At 39.7% G+C, this 17,990-nt stretch overlaps 1 protein-coding gene across 1 annotated transcript in view; it reads right to left on the bottom strand.

Annotated features, from left to right (window-relative positions):
• Positions 1 to 817: 817 nt before the first annotated feature.
• Positions 818 to 17,990, bottom strand: part of MYO5A (myosin VA) — a 98,399-nt gene continuing 81,226 nt past the window's right edge. The window contains exons 31-41 of the mRNA XM_082290917.1: positions 15,952 to 16,150; positions 14,304 to 14,378; positions 12,386 to 12,479; positions 11,152 to 11,298; positions 10,610 to 10,764; positions 9,334 to 9,423; positions 8,450 to 8,600; positions 7,332 to 7,614; positions 6,344 to 6,518; positions 4,914 to 4,994; positions 818 to 4,071 (exon numbers count right to left, since the gene is read on the bottom strand). Coding sequence (XP_082147043.1) covers positions 3,919 to 4,071; positions 4,914 to 4,994; positions 6,344 to 6,518; positions 7,332 to 7,614; positions 8,450 to 8,600; positions 9,334 to 9,423; positions 10,610 to 10,764; positions 11,152 to 11,298; positions 12,386 to 12,479; positions 14,304 to 14,378; positions 15,952 to 16,150 — 1,603 coding nt within the window. The 3' untranslated portion in view covers positions 818 to 3,918. The remainder of the gene's footprint in view (positions 4,072 to 4,913; positions 4,995 to 6,343; positions 6,519 to 7,331; positions 7,615 to 8,449; positions 8,601 to 9,333; positions 9,424 to 10,609; positions 10,765 to 11,151; positions 11,299 to 12,385; positions 12,480 to 14,303; positions 14,379 to 15,951; positions 16,151 to 17,990) is intronic.

Below are 17,990 nucleotides of genomic sequence, written 5' to 3'. Positions count from 1 at the left end.
CGGCCCCGCTCCTCGCTCCCCTCCTCGCTCCCGGCCCCGCTCCGCTCCTCGCTCCCGGCCCCGCTCCTCGCTCCCGGCCCCGCTCCCCGCTCCCGCCGGCCCCGCACACCTCCAGGGGTCGGGAATAAGGGACACAGCAGCGGCCGGAGGGGCCCCAGGGGCAGTCCTGACCCAGCAGGGAAAACCACCAGAAGCATCAATCGCCTCCCTACAAAGCACTGTAAAGGAATTTCTGTAACGAACTGAGAATAAGGCAAAAATTAACAACTCTGAGTGCATGTAGTAGGCTTAAGGCAGTAACAGGTGCTACATTTAAATAGCCTTTATGAGGAAGAAGATTCGAATAACCACAGTGCCAGGTTTTGGCAGGTGGATTCGTGCCCAGAGACCCACCAGCCCTCGCCACCTGGCACGAGGAGCTTTCACAGCACAAAAGGGAATTAGTGTTTTAGTGAACTTACTGAAATTTTATTTCAGGAACAGTTAATATTAGGTGACAAAACACCCTAACAGAAATGGGTTACGTTAAACAAAGTATTTTCCCATAAGCACAGCAGTTTATGGCTCACTGCTGCTACCTGGGTGTGTATTTACACATCCTCAGATTTTAACCAACTCCCTTGGCAGTCAACACCGAGCCTGCCATGGAGGCAGAGGGAACCCTGTGACCCTCTGGGGTCTTTGCCAGCACACAGCTCATGGGGCACCAACCAACCAAGCAACCAAAAACCATCTGAAACAAACCGTACAGTTGTACTTTTATTTGGACATTTTCCAGTGATAGCTATTAGGCTACAGTTTTTATGATGCATACATTTACTAAGTACAACATCAGACACTACAACAGATCAGAGCTCAGGTAATTCTGACAATGTTTTGTTTTTCATCTATGTACCGTAGTGGCATCAAGTGAAAACCTACGTTTAAAGGCTTTTACTCATCACATGAAGTATCAGCATCTTAAAAAACCCAAGTGTTTGCTCATAGTTTTAGTATGGTATTTGAAATGTGTTCAGTTTAAATCACAAATTACATATAGACCTTCAAATTGCAATTGCTGGTGTTTCCAAGTTGGGAACAAATGTTGCTGGATATCAATCCACTGTCAACAATGAAGTTGATGCTACTTTTTCCTGTGATAGAATAGATTAATCTCATTTAACTGACTTAAGCACTTTTATGTCCCATCCCAGTTTGAAGTGTGAGAAGCAGTTTTTCAAAATTTGGATCGAAGACTGTGTCCTAAACATCAGAATAAAATGATCACTGGAATAAAAATACACCAAACTGAATGAGGTAATTATTGTGCAAAATCTGTAGAATAACTGTATATATTTCTAAGGGGTCATTGACAAGTATTTTTTCCAGCATCTGATAAAATCTATCATCTCAATAGATAATAAATTAAAATATAAAAGATATGTCCACATTAAAAGAGCATAACAATGATTCAAAGGAAAAAAAAAGAGTTTTTAAAATAATTCTGCATTATATTCCATGGTTAAAGAGATTTTAGTCCTAAGGTGAAAAGTTGTATTATACACTCACACTAAAATTTTACTTCTGAAAAGTGCATGTAAAATACTGCCATGTAAAATGTTAGATGAATTACCAACTACATATCTATTCCAACTCAAAAATATTTTCCTTTAAAACATGTCAAGCAGCATATACTTTTAATGTGATATAAAAGTAATACCAGTCAAACCACTGAGTTTAAGGATGATACCTATAAATTACTAAACACTACTTCTTTTAAGGAAACGATACAATAAGGCTTTTTACAGGTAAACAAACTTAAAAAATGAACAAAAATACATTTAGGCATACATTTTAAACACTAACGCTTAAGTAGTGGATACATTTCCTGATCTACAGTATGAACATACTGTAAAGCCAATTGTTTGTTTTTCAATAGGAAAAAAAAATTGGTAGGTCAGCATGTTCTCATGTATTTTCTTTCCTAACCTTTTACTGGATGTGAAGGCTTTGCCATTACATTCTCACAAGTACAGTACCCCTGACAGTCTGAAAACGACCTTACACCTCATTTGGAGCCACCTCACAGTAGCCAGAGTTTCAGAAATCAAGTAACATTTGAAAAAGGAGTGTTTGGTATATGATGCAGAGGAAAACAATCTAAATCATTTAGCAAAGATCATTCAGAACGTTTTTACAATGCACTATTAAGTTCTTGGAAGTACTGGCATGATCCATCAAACGTAATATGGCAGGAGCATCTTAAATCATACTGACAAAGTTTACATTGTCTTTACTTCCAGTTTTAGCAACCATACAAACAGCATGTCTGCCTCTCAAGTAACACAAAACTGAAATGTTTCAGTCTGCTTAACAGCAAATCTTTTCTCTGTGAATTTGCAGGCAAACAGAGGAGCACCAAATAGTCTAATAGTGTACCTCTAGGTTATTTATCAATATTGTAAAATAAATTAATGTTAACACTACGATGCAGATTATTATAATACATTAAAAATATTGCACAATGCAACTGAGCAATGTGTGTAGCTTTATTTTTATTTATTTTTATTTTTGAGCCACGCACCACAGAACCGGAACCTTAAGCAAGGCCTCCACACTTATGCCTCACATTGTGAAATGTGAATTTTATATAGCAGATCCAAGATGTGTGAGACAGAAAAGCTTTTCCAGTAAAATGTGCAACATTCAAAATAATTCAGTTTCTCATTATGCACTCTGATTTCCAACCATTAAGTCAGCATGAATCATAGTCAAGTGACAGCATCATAATCAAAACCTACTTAACTTTCTTGTTAGTCAACCCTTCTAAGAATGAGAGCCTGGGGCTACTGCAGAAAGTTTCTATTAAAGTTTTTCCTCTCTTATTCCAGTGTGAAAGAAGACTTTTTTCCTGGTTTTAAGTGGCAAAAAACTGAAAGAGATTATACTCAAAATACACCTTGTCATCTCTGGGGTCTACAAACAAACAACAACATTAGATGGACTCTATAACCTAAATAAATACTAAAATCATTACTGACTTCTGATCGCTTGCTTCAAGATTCTGTATCTTTAGCTAACTACTTTTAAAAATAACTAAACATATAATTTCCAGTGTGCTACTTGTGCTTAGTTACCATTTTCCTCTACAGGTGTTATTTGATACAATGTGCAAAAATCCAGTTAAAATAACAGACTGCAACAGACTGTAAATAAGTTTGACAACAAAAATTGAAGTATCTTATTTTTAGTGCTTAGTATGATACTGTTGTACATTTAAAACAACAGAATATGCAGCAGCAATTGATTTAGTTTGCTTGGTAAACCACAGTTCTAACAAATGAACACCTAAGTTAGAGCATATAGTGAGCTATAAGACTTATCACTACAATTTATGTCAAACTGACATAAACGAGGAAGTGGTTTAAGAAATAATTTTATATATTGCCAGTTTGTGTTTTTCCATTCCAGTTTTTACAAATTAAATGTAACAGGCTCCCACATGACTGTGTATTCTACTACAAAATGCCTTACTTTCAAGTCTTCCACGTCCAGGACTGTGACTGTCCCTATTGGTCCCCGCCTACGAGAAGATTACATATGGATTTTAATTTACACTATTTAAATATGTTACTAAAGATCTAAAAATGTCTCTAGACAGCTGATGACACAATTTTTGTCCAAGCCCGATTTCCATACTCTGGGAATGTACGGATCAGTGATGTCCTCATAATGCAATGACCGAGCACAAGTGCACATCTTTCTCTGAGCCTCCAGCCTGTGGTGCTGCTGTGCTGTTTCCCAGCTACCTTAACTACACATCTGGGCTCAGAGAGGCTTTTGCTCAGAAAACGTGGGTTTGGTGGCTCACTAGGTTTTAACAGGTAAAGGTGTCAGGCAACTGGTTCTCCATCTAACACTGACAGGACATCCTTGGGATCAGACACGTGATATGAAGCCCAGGCCCAAGCTGGCTGGGATCTGAATGGTTTCTAAAGCCAGAGAGGATGGATTAAATGGAAAAGTAACAGGAAAGATGTGTTTAGCATCCATGAGCAACTGAGGAGAGTCCTTCCTGTCTCGCAGACGCACCTGCAAAGACAAGAAAGTGATGACATCAGCATTTGGCCACCTGACTGATAACAATCATTTCACAAAGATGATCTGTGCTTACAGTGTGTGTGCAAACACTCACTCTACACTAAGCTCAGCCCACACATTTACAACAACTGTGCCATTAAACTGCAGTTACTTTGATTAGCTGCAGTTCTGCACATCTCCCCCCTTACAATGCAATCTGGAAATACTTGGATTCCCTGCAAAGGGAAGACTCTGCCCAGTGTCTGGCAACCATCTTTTCAGTAAGTGGAATTACAGCTTTATCTCAGTCCTACCTTCCCAATCTCCCTTGTCCTGCGATGCTGTAATTCAATTTCTAACAGACCTGAAAGTTCGTGTTTGTTTTTTTATTCTGCTCTATTGGCTGCTTTGCTTTGGAGTTTTCAGAACTTTTCATTTTCACCAATATATACAAAAACGGAAGGGGTAAATGAAGAACTTTGGTATGGATAGAGGCCTCAGTTTTCAAAGCACAGAACTTCACATGCAGACACAGGTCTGAGTAAATTTGCACATATAAATCTTACTGCTTGAAAAGTTGTCATACAAGTGAGTTTACATAGACAAAGATGTATAATTCTCACCTCATACATAGTGACAGGGAAACTAACACTTTTATGTAAGTCAGGAGGCAGTAATGCGTGAGTGCTTAAAACTGTAAGGCTGACATCACCTTTTCAATGCAGTCAAAAAATTATACCTAAAAAGCATAATTTAATTCATACTCCTGAGCATATTTCAGGATGCTGTTTTGGCTAATCAGAGGTTTTCTTAGAAACAGTCAAATGGGTTTTGGTGAAAAGATATAGACATACCTGTATTGTACGTATAAATGACACCAAGACTCTCTCTTCAAACTCATTAACTGGAGTATACAAATTCAGAACTTTTACAATCTGTGAAGAAGAACAATCACTCTCAGATTCATTTTACTGATCAATCTACAGATGCATCCATCATTACCAATAATATAATTTTAACATTAGCTATTTAAAAAAAGAAAACTTTTAAGCGTTATTTTTTGCTTTATTTATTCACACAGAATTCCATCACCCTGCTCAACGCTACGTTATATAACTGCCTCCTTCAGAACATATGCTCTTTGGAGGTAGCAACTCTAAATTTCTACATACGTGGTGAAAATACCAAATGATGGAAAAATCACTTGGGAAGTAACTGATTGTTTTCCTACCCATCCCCAAAACCATGATGTATTTCTCATCCTAATTTTGACCCTGTTATTATGACCTTCTGTTGTCATGACCTTCTGTGGTCTTACAACTTCACTGTTTTTCAAGAGAGTGAGCTATTTCTCTAAAAATAGGGCTAAAACCACCAAAGGAAACAACTGTATAACAAAGACATATTATTAAATAATAATATGGGTTAGACTTGTAAAACCCATTTAAAATTCTCTTTGTTTTTTTAACAGTCCCTTTTTTAAAAGCCAAAACACTTTGCTAAAAGGTTAAAACACTTTCAGCACATGGAATTCTACTTCCTATTCAATAGAAAATTAAGTGGTTTTCCAGTAATGTGGACTACTAAGTCAAAATGGCTGTATCAGTGCAACTGCTAGTGCTGACACAACTGTGAAAGAAATGAAGAAATTTCTTCCCTTTCCTGGTGAGAACTGTTCAGTGAGCATCAAAGATGCTTGGGTCCATTTACTCCTGTGCAAGCTCTATACAAATGTATCATGGTTTGAAAAAAAGGTGCAAATATCTGTACAAAATCTAAGCTGTCATGAACAGGAGTCTGCTCACTGAGATCCACTTGGTTCAGCCTTTGAGGCTAATGGGCACAGTAACTTTACACTCTTGTTTGCAGACTCAGAGACAACAGCTCCAGTTGAATTGTCCATTAACTTGGCTGGATACCAACTCTGATGGCAGAAAGATCATTTCCTACTATCCGAGGCAGAGCTGTCTGGAGTACAGAGATGTCTTTGAATGAAGACTTTTCTCTAAGGATTTCCACCAACTGAGACTGTGTATGGCACTGCAGCCCACACAACCGACTGAGCTTCCTCTCCTTTGCTCAAAACTTATCTCTAACATCAGGCTCAAAAGGGTCTGGTCCTTTTTCACCCATCCAACTTAATCTGTTTTAGTTGTACTAATGGAAAACGAAGTAAGAAACCTCCAATTTGTGTGTGACAGCAGGCTGGCAGGGATAGCAAACACCAAGAGAGCAGAGAGCTGCTCAGGAGGGGCAGCAGGCCACACAATGAGAATTGGCTCACCTGGGCAGTAGTCAGTGCATTGCACATTGAACAGATGGCTTCTGCATCTTCATCCGTTTTCTTTTTTACTTGCAATAACTGTGCAGCCTGGATGAGGGGTTCCAGGGTTTCCTTAGCCCCACTATTCATCAAATTTTTATCACGTAGCCATTCTTCCAGTTGACTCACATTGTATCTGTACAAAGAGGTAAGAGCATCAGGAACATTAACGTTTGATTATGGATAAATGGAAAGCATGTGCAGTTTCTCTTTCCCAGTGCTGCTTCTTTGTCCTTATGTGTTTTTCCTTCCTGTTATTTTCTCTTCACACTTCTTTCTTCCAATTAATACAGGAATTTTGATTTTCGTAACAGTTAGGAACTATGGTCAAAGATTTCCACTAACTAGTTTTTCCTATTTGTTTCTGCTCCTATTAATTGCATGAATGTGTTAAGAAGAAAGGCACATGAGATTTTGTTTATGTTAAAGTACAGTGAGGCTTTGGAAGGTACTTGAGGGACTGGAATGCCTTGGCTAAATTTCCTGACATATGCCACTAGAATCCATTGGACAAGTGATGTGAAATGCAGGAGGTGATTCAGATGGCTTTACCTCAGGATGCAGCAAACTAGTGAGGACAAAGAGGTATCCACTGCACCACCAGGACAGAAAAACACCCAGCAGGATGTTTGCTATTCTTCTCTAAAAGCTGAGAAAGCAATTACCAACATTTCACCTACAGTTCTGATTCCCATTTGATAATGAAACACTTTTTGGCTTGCTTCTACCACATTTCCTTGCATGTCAGGTAGGATTTGACCAAAGTCAACAAAGCTGTTTTTAACCAAATTTCACCAAATCGGTTTAACACCATCTGCACCTGCTTGTGTGTGGAAAAATAAATATTCCAGACGCATCTGTGGTTACACCAAAATGATATTCAGCAATGTCAAGAGCTCAGTAAGATTTCCAGCAGCACATCCAAGAGAAGCGTAAGCAGCTTTCCCACCTTATCTGCATCCCTTTGCTCCACGAGCACATGTCCTTGCGCAGCAGGAGGTTATTGAGCGTCACAGCCCCGATGATGTAGAACATCTGCTTGACCACCTGCTTGATCAGCTCGGGGTCCATTCCATGCTGGCACATCACCGAGTGGAAGGAGTTCAGCTGCCGGATGATGGAGTCCAAGGTGTAGGTGCCTTCATCAGCAATGCTGGACGTTCTCTTCCGCAGCCCTGTTGGCTTCACCCCTGAGACACCTTGGATGGTCTCGTGCTCCAGCATTCCTGAAACTGCATTTGATTGACAGCATTATTGTAATGACTGAAAACTGCTGATACACAAGCATATTGTGCAAGACAGCAAAACAGAGAGAGCAGGCTGGGCTTTCTGCTAGCCACAGTTTACCATGATTCCCAGAACTTGTGTGCCCCACTATGCTCCACAAGATCTAAGTTTACAGGGTTTTTACAAAGATTCCAGCATGTGTGTTTGAAAGGACAGTCTGACTCTAGCTCAGGAAAGTACTTTTTCTCTCCCAGGGTCATATGAGCAGTGGAATCAACAAACCAAGAGCCGTTCCATTCTTCTAAATGTTGTGACTGGAAAGCATCATGAAAATTTCTGTGGGAGTACTGTCTGAACAGAAAATGAGAAGTACTCTTAACAAAAAACACCCCTCTCTGAACGTTAGCTTTATCACTGCTTGTTATTTAATTCCTCACTGCTGTCCATAATAACAACCAAACATTTTTCTCCATATTCATTTCAATTAAGAGTTCTCATGTAATTAAAGTCTGATTTTCCCATGGGATATTTCCCAACAGACAGGGCAACAAATATCAGATTGTCCTGACAGCTTCTTCCTGCAAATGCCTGACTTATGACAAGCATGAATAAAGTATACCAATTTATTCTGGCACTGCCAGAAGAACCAGTCACAGTTCAGTTCTTCCTCTAATCCAACCTGTCCAGAATAGTCCTTGTCATCTATGAACAGAATGCCACAAGAACTATTAATGAAACTCTACTGTTTAGAAGGAAATACAAGATACATCTACTGCCACCATCATGATTTTCATTTTGGTACTAATGTTGTGAAGCTTAAGGAATTCAACTTTGCCTTACCAATCATTGGTTGCAGAATATTTTCCAACACTCGGACAAGTTGTTGGTAGATCTGAATAGCCAAGTCACTCAGTACTTGTCTGTATTCAGCTAAATCAAAATTAGTGAGGCAGTGTTCATTCTGACGAGGTGTATTATGCTTCATAAACCCCTGAATTAATAAATTAACAGAAATTAATGCTTCAATGGAGCAGAAAAATGTTTTACACAAACCCAGTATTTGCATTTTCTTTCATGCAACTGACAAATAATACCTTTAAAATAAGTCACAGCCCCTCAAAATTTTAGTCTGGGATTTCTTCTTTTTGAGGCTAATGCTAGGATCTGCTTTTCAAGCGTGATGCCCACAGCATCTACTTCCTTAACTCAAAATTTCAGGTTTGTGACACAGGAACAAACTCTGCCAGCTTTCTGGCAGGCAAGACCCTTCCCTCCCACTCCAGCATAGGCATTCTCACCTGGTCAGTTATGGCCAAAAGCCCAATTACATTTGAAAAAGGAATTAGGCATATCACAGCCTCCAAACATCAACTGGTCTGCCATACTATGGCTAAAAGGCTTCATATGGCCTTTTTGATAGAGAGTGCAGTGAATCATTGCTAAAAACCATAGCTGTAGCAGCCAGATCCTCCTGCTTAATCTGAGCTGGCATTTTTGGGAGCCCAATGTCATCTAGACTCCAGGACCCCAGCCTGCAGCAAAGGGGAAGCTGGTTCAAATCTTACATCCCTGTGCTTTCCACTGATGCCCTCACCATCATTCCAAAAGGTGTAGCCATTTTAAGAGACTTTAACTAGATTTTGGACTATTACAGGATTTTTTAAAGAGCAGTGCTGACAGCAGTGCTGAAGAGCAAGAGAAACCAGAGAAGGAACACTGCTTACCTCTTCTCCACTGTACTGCTTCAAACAGTGCAAAAAGCGGCAGGTGTTCGACAGCCAGAAGGACACGGTTTCAAAGTCATCTCCTCTTTTCTGAGGATAAAAACAAACACAGTTCAGCAAAGACTGATTATTTTATTTGGAGGAATAAAATAATAAAATGCCAGATACACATCTAAACACTTAAAATACACTTTCCAGTAGATCCTCACTCTGATGTTTTGCAAAACTTTGTATTATAGCAATGGAAGCAAGGGTTTTGGCCAAATGCCATTAAACACCCTCCCTGTTTTCTTTAGTATTTTTCACGAATATGATTTCCCCCACAGATATGATCTTTCTGTGTTTTACAGACCCATCCTAATTGCTCTGTGCAGAAATCAAAGGGCAATGTGATGGTATTCCCAAAATACCAAATGACTCCTGTGAAGAGCCCAGCGGGGAAGACTGGAATGATACAGAGCCAGCAGGTAGAGCAGGGAACAATTCAGTTTTGATGAATGCCACTTACATCATAACCATTTTGGCAGCCTGATATGGAAAACTAAACAAAACAATAAACCCTTCTCACCAAAGAACACAGGATCTAGTATATGCTGAGTAGTTCTAGAGCTCCATAGCATGCACTTCTTTCACTTAAAAATGTTCCAAAATTCTTATGGATATCTAAGCTCCTGCAGGATTGTTTACCAAGTATTTTTTCAAAACTTGTAGCTTGATTAAAGGCTTGGCTTTTGACACATCTCTCTCATTTAAAAAATAAAAAACCATGTAAGCATAACACATTTGTGCCTTAATAATGCCTTCAAGATACACCTGGCCTGAACTCTCCCAGCCAACTCATTGCAAAGACTTTGGGCAGTAACATATTATCATCAGTGTAATCTGCAGGTGAAGCAAATGAGGAATCTGTTAACCAAAACTGCAAATGAAACTGTTTAATTAAGCATTCTGGAGAAGATTAATGAAGACTCACTCTGCAAACTCTGACTACATCCAAAACTTTATAAGATGAGCTTCAGAGGAGGGAGACTATTCAAAACAAAAATAAGGTAGTTCTTTTCACATTAATTCAATGCATCTCTGGTACCATACGGATAAAATGCCAGCAGTGTAATTTGTTGGTTTAACACAGCTCTTGGGACTTTAGTGGGAGCTCACTGGTCACAAACCCAGAGCCAATTCATTGAAAGCCTCTTCCACATTCTTCTAGCATAAAACCAAAAGCAAATTTTAAATTAACATTTTTTTTTTTACTAAACTAAGCAGACTAACTAACCTTTAACACTTTTTTGATGCCATTGATAGTGGAAGTCAACAACGACCGCACTTTCTGGTCATCATTAAGGTAATCTGCATGGCGCACACACATGAACAAAATATATGCTGGTAGTCCTGGAATCAGGTTGACAGCTACCCCACGTGGTTTCAGCTCTTGGGAAAAACAAACACACATTGTCTTGTTAAGTGTCAAGTCACTGGAAGATGTTATATGAGGTAATTGCAACCTCCCCAGTTAATAGCATGTACATATATAGAATATACATATCTGGCCAGTGAAAACTGAGAGCAAAACTAAGAGCCACTTTCTTGGTAAAAGAAGAGAATAAAAAACATAACTGCCTGCTAAAAAATATGCAGGCATGTTAATATGTACTATACTCATCAGGAAGGATAATTAGATTACAACAGACATTTAGGAATTGTAGATAAACTGAACACTGTCAAAACCAAAATAAGCTATTCATTTCCTGTGTTCTTATCATTCACTTTTCAGAGCGTATGGGAACAGAGAAGGCCACAAATGAGAAAGATGCTTACCTAAAATAAGATTCTTAACAAGTTTTTGTTCATCCTCCTTCTTGTATTCCAACATCCCTTGGAAGTCCTTTTCTTTCCGTGGAATGTTAACTGGACGAATAGGTTCATCAATGATTTGTCCAGGTGATATGTTCTCCATCTGGCCCACTTCAGACAGAGAATGAAAAGAAATATTACATTTACCAGTGAAACCAATACATACCAGAGACATTTCTAAGGAAAGTCCTGGCTCCAGCAGGACAGGGGAGGGAATATTAAGAGCAAAACTGAGAAAACTTGTGGGTTGAGAAAAAGGTGCTTTAGTAAGTGAAGGAAAAGGGGTTGGGGGGAGTGGGAAGCAAAGCAAAGGCCATCACTCATGACGACCCCTAAGCCCAAGGGGACTGATGTCCAGCTAGTCTCTCACAACAGCTACCTTGTGTGCAAAAACCCTCTTGTGGTTCCTGACCTTATGAGGTGCAGCACATGGAATATTCCTTTGGCCAATCTGGGTCAGCTGTCCTGGCTGTGTGCCCATGTGCCTTCCCACCCCTGCTTACTGAGGGGACAGAGTGGGGAAAAAGAAAACCTTGACACTGTCCAGCTCTGTTCAGCAGTAGCAAAAACACCAGTGTGTTCCTAGCAGTGTTACAGCCTCAAATCCAAACCACAGCATCACACACACTGCTCTGATGGAAGTTAACTCCATCCCAGTCAGACCTACTGCATCTTTCTAAGTTAATTAGGCAATAAACACAGACAAAACTGTGTTTCAGACATGTTTTCCCACTCTGTATTATTTGTGAACGTTACTGCAACCTTGTCCAGAGCAGTAACTGAATAAGACTGAAAGGCATTCCACAAAGACCACCTAGTTTGAGTAAGTAACCTTCATATTCAAAGGAAAACTGGGTAAATAATTTTTGCCTGGTTCATATTTAGTACGGCTTTTCTCTTGATAAACAATAAAGAATTGTGTCTTAGAGTACACAAACAGTGCAGGAAACATTCCTTTATGTTTGAATACTTTCTGCCTTCAGAGAGACATCAATTTCCTCTTCTCATCTTCTAAACAAATCTTCTAAAGGTTCATAAAGGACACACAGAGCCCTGGGCATACGTCGTGTTTCTGCAATCAACCAAGGCTAAAGCTACTGAAGACCTCAGGCCCTCACAACTGCTAAAACAGATGCATATGATGACAATCAGACCACAAAAAGTAAACCAAAATCTTTCTCTCAAAATATGAAAGTACCTTCGAGTTCACCGATCTTCTTAGCAAAAACTTTCAACTGTTTCTTTAACTTGCGAACAGTTTTGTCCTGCTTTTCCAGCTGCTCCATTAAATCCTGTAAATTGAAATAAGGGAAAGATTAAGATATGAGAACAATCCTGTACCGTGTGACAGAGACAAAAACAGTGCTGTTAGAGTTACAAGGCAGTGAGGAAAGCTGAACAGAAGTGCCATCCTCTGGCCGAGGGTTGCAAGCCGGTACACTGCCTAGAACACAAGCCAAATATTGCAAATATTATTAAGTTATGTGCAGCATGACAAAGGCAAAGCTCTTAGCCAGGTAGTTTCTGCAGACACTCAGAACAAGGTCAGTTCTTACAGCAGAAGACATTTTGCTGCAAAAACATCTCCCTAATGCTTCCTCCCTGCTCTTCCAAATGCCTCACAGAAATTACTTCCTTTGTTATTTAACAGCTATCCTGTATTTCTGCATCATTTATTCTTGCCTTCAGGACTTATGCCTTATTCAGACCTCTCCATGTTATGAGATGATAAGAAAGAGATCCCTAGAAAGACCATAACTTGCACTCAAATTTACCAACTCTAACATCCAAACACCATTTCTTGTGTTGCTCTGTTATCTCCCTTGCTGTCATCACAGTTCCATACACTAAAACTGGCTTCTTACATGTTTTTATTCTGTACCCAAGTAACATTTAGCACCTAAAAGTCCTATTCTTTTAATAAACCGTATTTTTCCTTCAAAGGAACACTCCCCAGAAATCTATCTTTGAATAATTCTGTGACATATTTGTTGTAGTACATTCATAAAATAATAGTTTAATTTAAAAAGGGAAAGTCTTTCCAAAGGAAGCAAAACCTCAAGCTCAAACAACCCAAAAGCCATTCCAGATTAAGTGCTGGAAAGCAGCTTAGAAGAAAAATTTCCTAAGCATGAGGATCCTTCATGGCACTGGTAAGAACATAAGGGACCATGAACTCCCTGCATCATCTGGAAACTACACCTCTTCTGAAAAATTTTAATGCAGCTTGGGCAACAACTTAGAATTACTACTTGATTAAGTAGTAGAAGAGTTTACAAGCTGATATAATTCACTTGAGCAGTAAGATATTAGGCCTGCTGACAGAACAGCATCGAGGCCATGCTTCACATCCAAAGCAGTGTTCAATTTTACAACCGAAATCCTGTTAATAACACTACAGACTTGTCAGATAAAACAATTTCTCCTGAAATTAATAAAAAGATACATGTAAGTCCAACAGACTGTTTCAAGTGTATCAGGGAAGGGATGATTTCAGAACAACCTCAATGTGAGGATGAATAAAGTTTTATATGGTTCCTATAAACAAATTTAAGAGATTTCACGTCTCATTAAGGTCTGTAAACTCATGAATTACATTTTTTTAAGCTCACAAATGGTGTTGTCTTTAATTACTATGGAAATATTATTTCCAATGTCATCCTTCATATTTTGCATTTCTGAAAAACATTAAAGTAAGAACAAATTCAGGCTATGACTGGATTGCTGGCATTATTCACCTTGGTAAGGACCTGTATGATCTTTGCTGAACTGAATCTGAATGTATCAAAGTTTTAAACCGAAAAGTAGTTTTGAAAATTGAGCATCTTTTGCATCATGTGCCTCTTTTCCAGGGCAGTGTTAAGTAGTGTTCAAAAAGAAACAGCTTTGCTCACAGTGCAAGGCTTGTATTAGTAACAAAACTGTGCATCAGAAAGAAACACAGATTGCACAAAGGACACTAACAAAAAAAGCAGTGAAGGAAGTAATTGGCACCGTGAAGCTCTCTGCAGGGGGATTTCCTCTGAAAGGGAGAAAAGGAGACAGCCTGCTTTTCAATTAGTGCTTCAGAAATAGAAATAGACAACAGAGAAACAGGATTCAAGTGAACTACATACAATCATCCTCTTGTAAAGGGAAATCCGGTACAACTGATACTTCTTGGGGTCATCTGCATACAACTCCTCAAAAAACTGCAAAAATAGGGACAGGATTGGTTTTCTCCCTCCCTTTGAGACACTGAAACTCCAGTGAGCACTGTATAGATTAAATCAGAATACAACAAGATCAAGAATCTCCTATTTTTAGGCAGTCTGGGCCTTAGTTGTGTTCAAGCCAGCACCTCCCAGAGAGAAGCTGATGTAGATGAGTTGCAAAACAGTAATATCTTTTAAAAATGGCACGTACTAGGACTGTGAAAGCATGGAATACAACCTTTGTGAGAACAGGGACAGGACATTTTCTTATGCTAATCACGATGGGATTGCAGGGAACACTACAATTCTGACATGGCATCTGGAAAGCCTGCACATTGTTTCCACTCCAGGGCTAGCAATGGAACTGAAACATACACCCAGCTTGGAGTGGACTTGCAATACTCAAGACATCTGAAGTGAAATACTAAGGGATGAGTCTATATTTAACAAGTAAAATTACATTAAATGTATTTGAAAACAAAGAGAACTCCTCTGGGATATAATTACATGACTGTGTGTGTTGTCTTGGGAACACAGAATGTGATGAGTAGGTTTCTGGGGGGAAAAATGGCTAAAAATCGTAACATATGACTAAGCAGCAGGAGGAAGCTGCTGGGACAGAAACATTCACCATCTACCTTTGCCAGTGAGAGACTGCTGCTGCTGAGGCAAACTTACACTTTTAGCCAGTTCTCCAACATCTATCAGCTGAATTATCTGATACTTTCATCAAAATCTTTGGTCTTGAGACAAGAACCCAACAGTGCTTAGTTCTGTCATGTACATAAGCAGGAGGCACTACACTTTGGCTTGTCTGGAGGACACAATGACACTCACAGCTAGGATTTTTCTGGCTGAAGTAACATGTTTCCCTTTACCAACAACAAGCCAATCATATTCCAACACTGGTCTCTTTGGAAGATTTACCCAGAAATTAAGTGGCCCACACAGGATGAACACACTCCTTTGTGGAAGAAGGTAGGGAGTTCTGCCCAATCCTTCCTTCACACAAGGGGATGTTGTGCAGTACACACAGAATACCAACTATTGGCTAAGTGACTTCTAACCAAGTTTCTTTTTATGGAACTATTTCTTTTTTCAAAACATACTGAATGGCTGGAGCTTGTAACACAGTGGATTATCTGTGTAGCTTCAGGCAGGGAGGAGACAAATGGGAAGATAAATTATGTTAAGTAATTAAAGAATTATATCAGAGTTTTTCAACAAAATAAACAAACACATTTCAGAGGAAACACCACTCCTTGGCACTAACAGTTTTTATGACTCCCTGGATATCAACATTCTATTTAGCCTTGACTGAACTCATCAGTTGAAAGCTGGGATCTGCAAACTTCCTCCATGCCCCAAACTTCAAATCAATTTCCTGAAACTTTATTACTTCACGAGCAGCCACAAGCCTCTCTCTCCCATTAGTAGCTTACACTCAAGAAAACCACTACCCTCGTGCAATTTTTTTGCAGCAAGCTGCCATCTGGAAGGTGCTAAGAACCTCCAGGTGTGGCAGGTCTGTAAGTCCCCTGACCTGCTCCCACAGCATCACTTCTCTTACCAAGTTCTCATTCGTCAGCCGGGTGATCTCATGCTGCAGACTGGCTTCAATGCGGGCCTCTGGGGGCAGCTGCAGGTTCTGCGCCAGGAGCTGCTGCTGCCGATTGTTTTCTTCCTTCAGACTCTGGATCTCACCTCGCAGTGATTCCAGCTCATTCTCGTGGCTCTTCTTCTGCGACTGAAGCTGAGACTCCAGCAGCCTGAGGAGGTTGAGCAACAGCTTGTGTGAACACACTTAGAAAGTTACATGCCCAGTTCTCAGAGGGAGTGTAAAGCTTTAGCTGCTGCTCAGGAACAATTAGCCATGGCTTGCAAAGGAAAATGAAAAAGGCAGAGTAGTCTTTAAACCCTTCAGTATGCCTTCTAATTAAATTAAGCTTGCATGATCAAAAAGTGAAGAGAGAGAAGCTAATTGTGACACTGCTTTGCGTTTCCTTTGATTGAACACATACAGTACACGGTGCCACTGTGGCAATAAATGTAAAGCTAAGTCTTCACAGATTGACTGAAGGGGCTTTAAAGAGGTTTTACCTCTCAACAAATCAAATAACCTAAGATGAAGATGACACTATGTTCTCTTAAGTTAGCACCTTGCAATATTAACAATGGAAAATATTTTTAGAGTTAACTTTTGCAGTCAGAAACCATTTAATTGCAAATGCACATAAATAATCTCTAATTTTACATTAAACCCAACATTTTTCAGAGGGCTGTCCTTAATGCAGGGAAGGTCAACAACAGAACCAAACTCAGGACTGAAATCCAGGGGCTTTATTCTCACCGCTAACTCGTTCCTTCCCCTTGGGCACATCACATCTCAAATGCTCCTCACTGTGAAGTGGGGATAACACATACCAGCCTCCTGCCAGGCACTGCTGGGGGATCTGCTCCTGCTTGCAGGGCACTGTCCAAGTGCTCTGACTCATAATTTTGTACATACACAGGAAATGACAATACCAGTGACTACCAGTGTTCAATTAGACAATATTTCAGGGTTTAAATATGCATAAGGCAGGAACATTTATTAGTAACCAGACTGATGAAGCACGCAAGGGCAAACAGTCATTTAGCTGCAGTGCTCTGCCATTTAATAGAAAGCTTCTTGCCTCTACAGTGCCAGGACAAGAGGCAAGAGGCACAGAGCAAACCAACTCCCATCCTGCTCTGCAGAACACTTGCTCTAAGTTAGATCTTCACAGGTTTACAATGTTAGGGGTAGAATGTGTTAGCACCAGAAAAGGAAAGACTTTAGTTAGAGGCAGTCATTGCAAAATACCACCTTCTGCAGTTACTGCTACCAAATGCATACACTGAAGAACATCAGCAGTGCTGAGCTACTGAATTCATTGTCAGGGCAGGACTAGGAACCATTCTGGCAGTCAGGGACACAGAGGAGCACACAGGGCCAGAGCTGCACTTCCTGACAAGGAGACTCTCGCCTGCCCCACGACCAGCACAGCCCTTGCAGAGACCACAGTGATCCCACTGAGGCTTCAACAGCACCATGAGGAACTAAAGATTACTCCTCTTTCTTGGTTATTTTGTGACTTACATTTTGAATCTGGCATGGAGAGACATAGGAGAAGAATGTTTCATTTACTGAACTTGAGACACAAGGAGAGCACCCATTTCAGTTTGAAATTTTAAGAGTTCACTGAGCTACTTAAACATTAGTTTTATAATTACTAAAATGATTGCACTTCTTTAGGCTGAAAAACTGTAAGGAACATCAATTTTGAAACCTGGTGTAAAGGCACACAAATAGTACATGGCTACAAATATTCTCCAGCTGTTGAGCTTCTGGTATTTTACAACCTATTTCTGTGCAAGGATTCTCATGAATTATGTATAGGCTGTTGTGCCACCTTAACTTTTTAAATGATTAAACCTGACAAGTAGAAAACTTCGGGGACCAGGTTTGAGGGAACCTTAATTTGTATATTTGTGTTGAATTTTTTACTAACTGTTAAAGCAATAGAAGTACTGTAGCTAAAGCAAACCCATAGCAAGGGGCACAGTTAGCTAGAAAAGAAGATGCAA

The sequence above is a fragment of the Coloeus monedula genome (genome assembly GCF_965178545.1).
Source record: "Coloeus monedula genome assembly, chromosome: 14".
Classification (NCBI taxonomy): Eukaryota; Metazoa; Chordata; class Aves; order Passeriformes; family Corvidae; genus Coloeus; species Coloeus monedula.
Note: the sequence above shows the minus strand (reverse complement) of the source record. Positions and strands in the feature narration are given on the sequence as shown.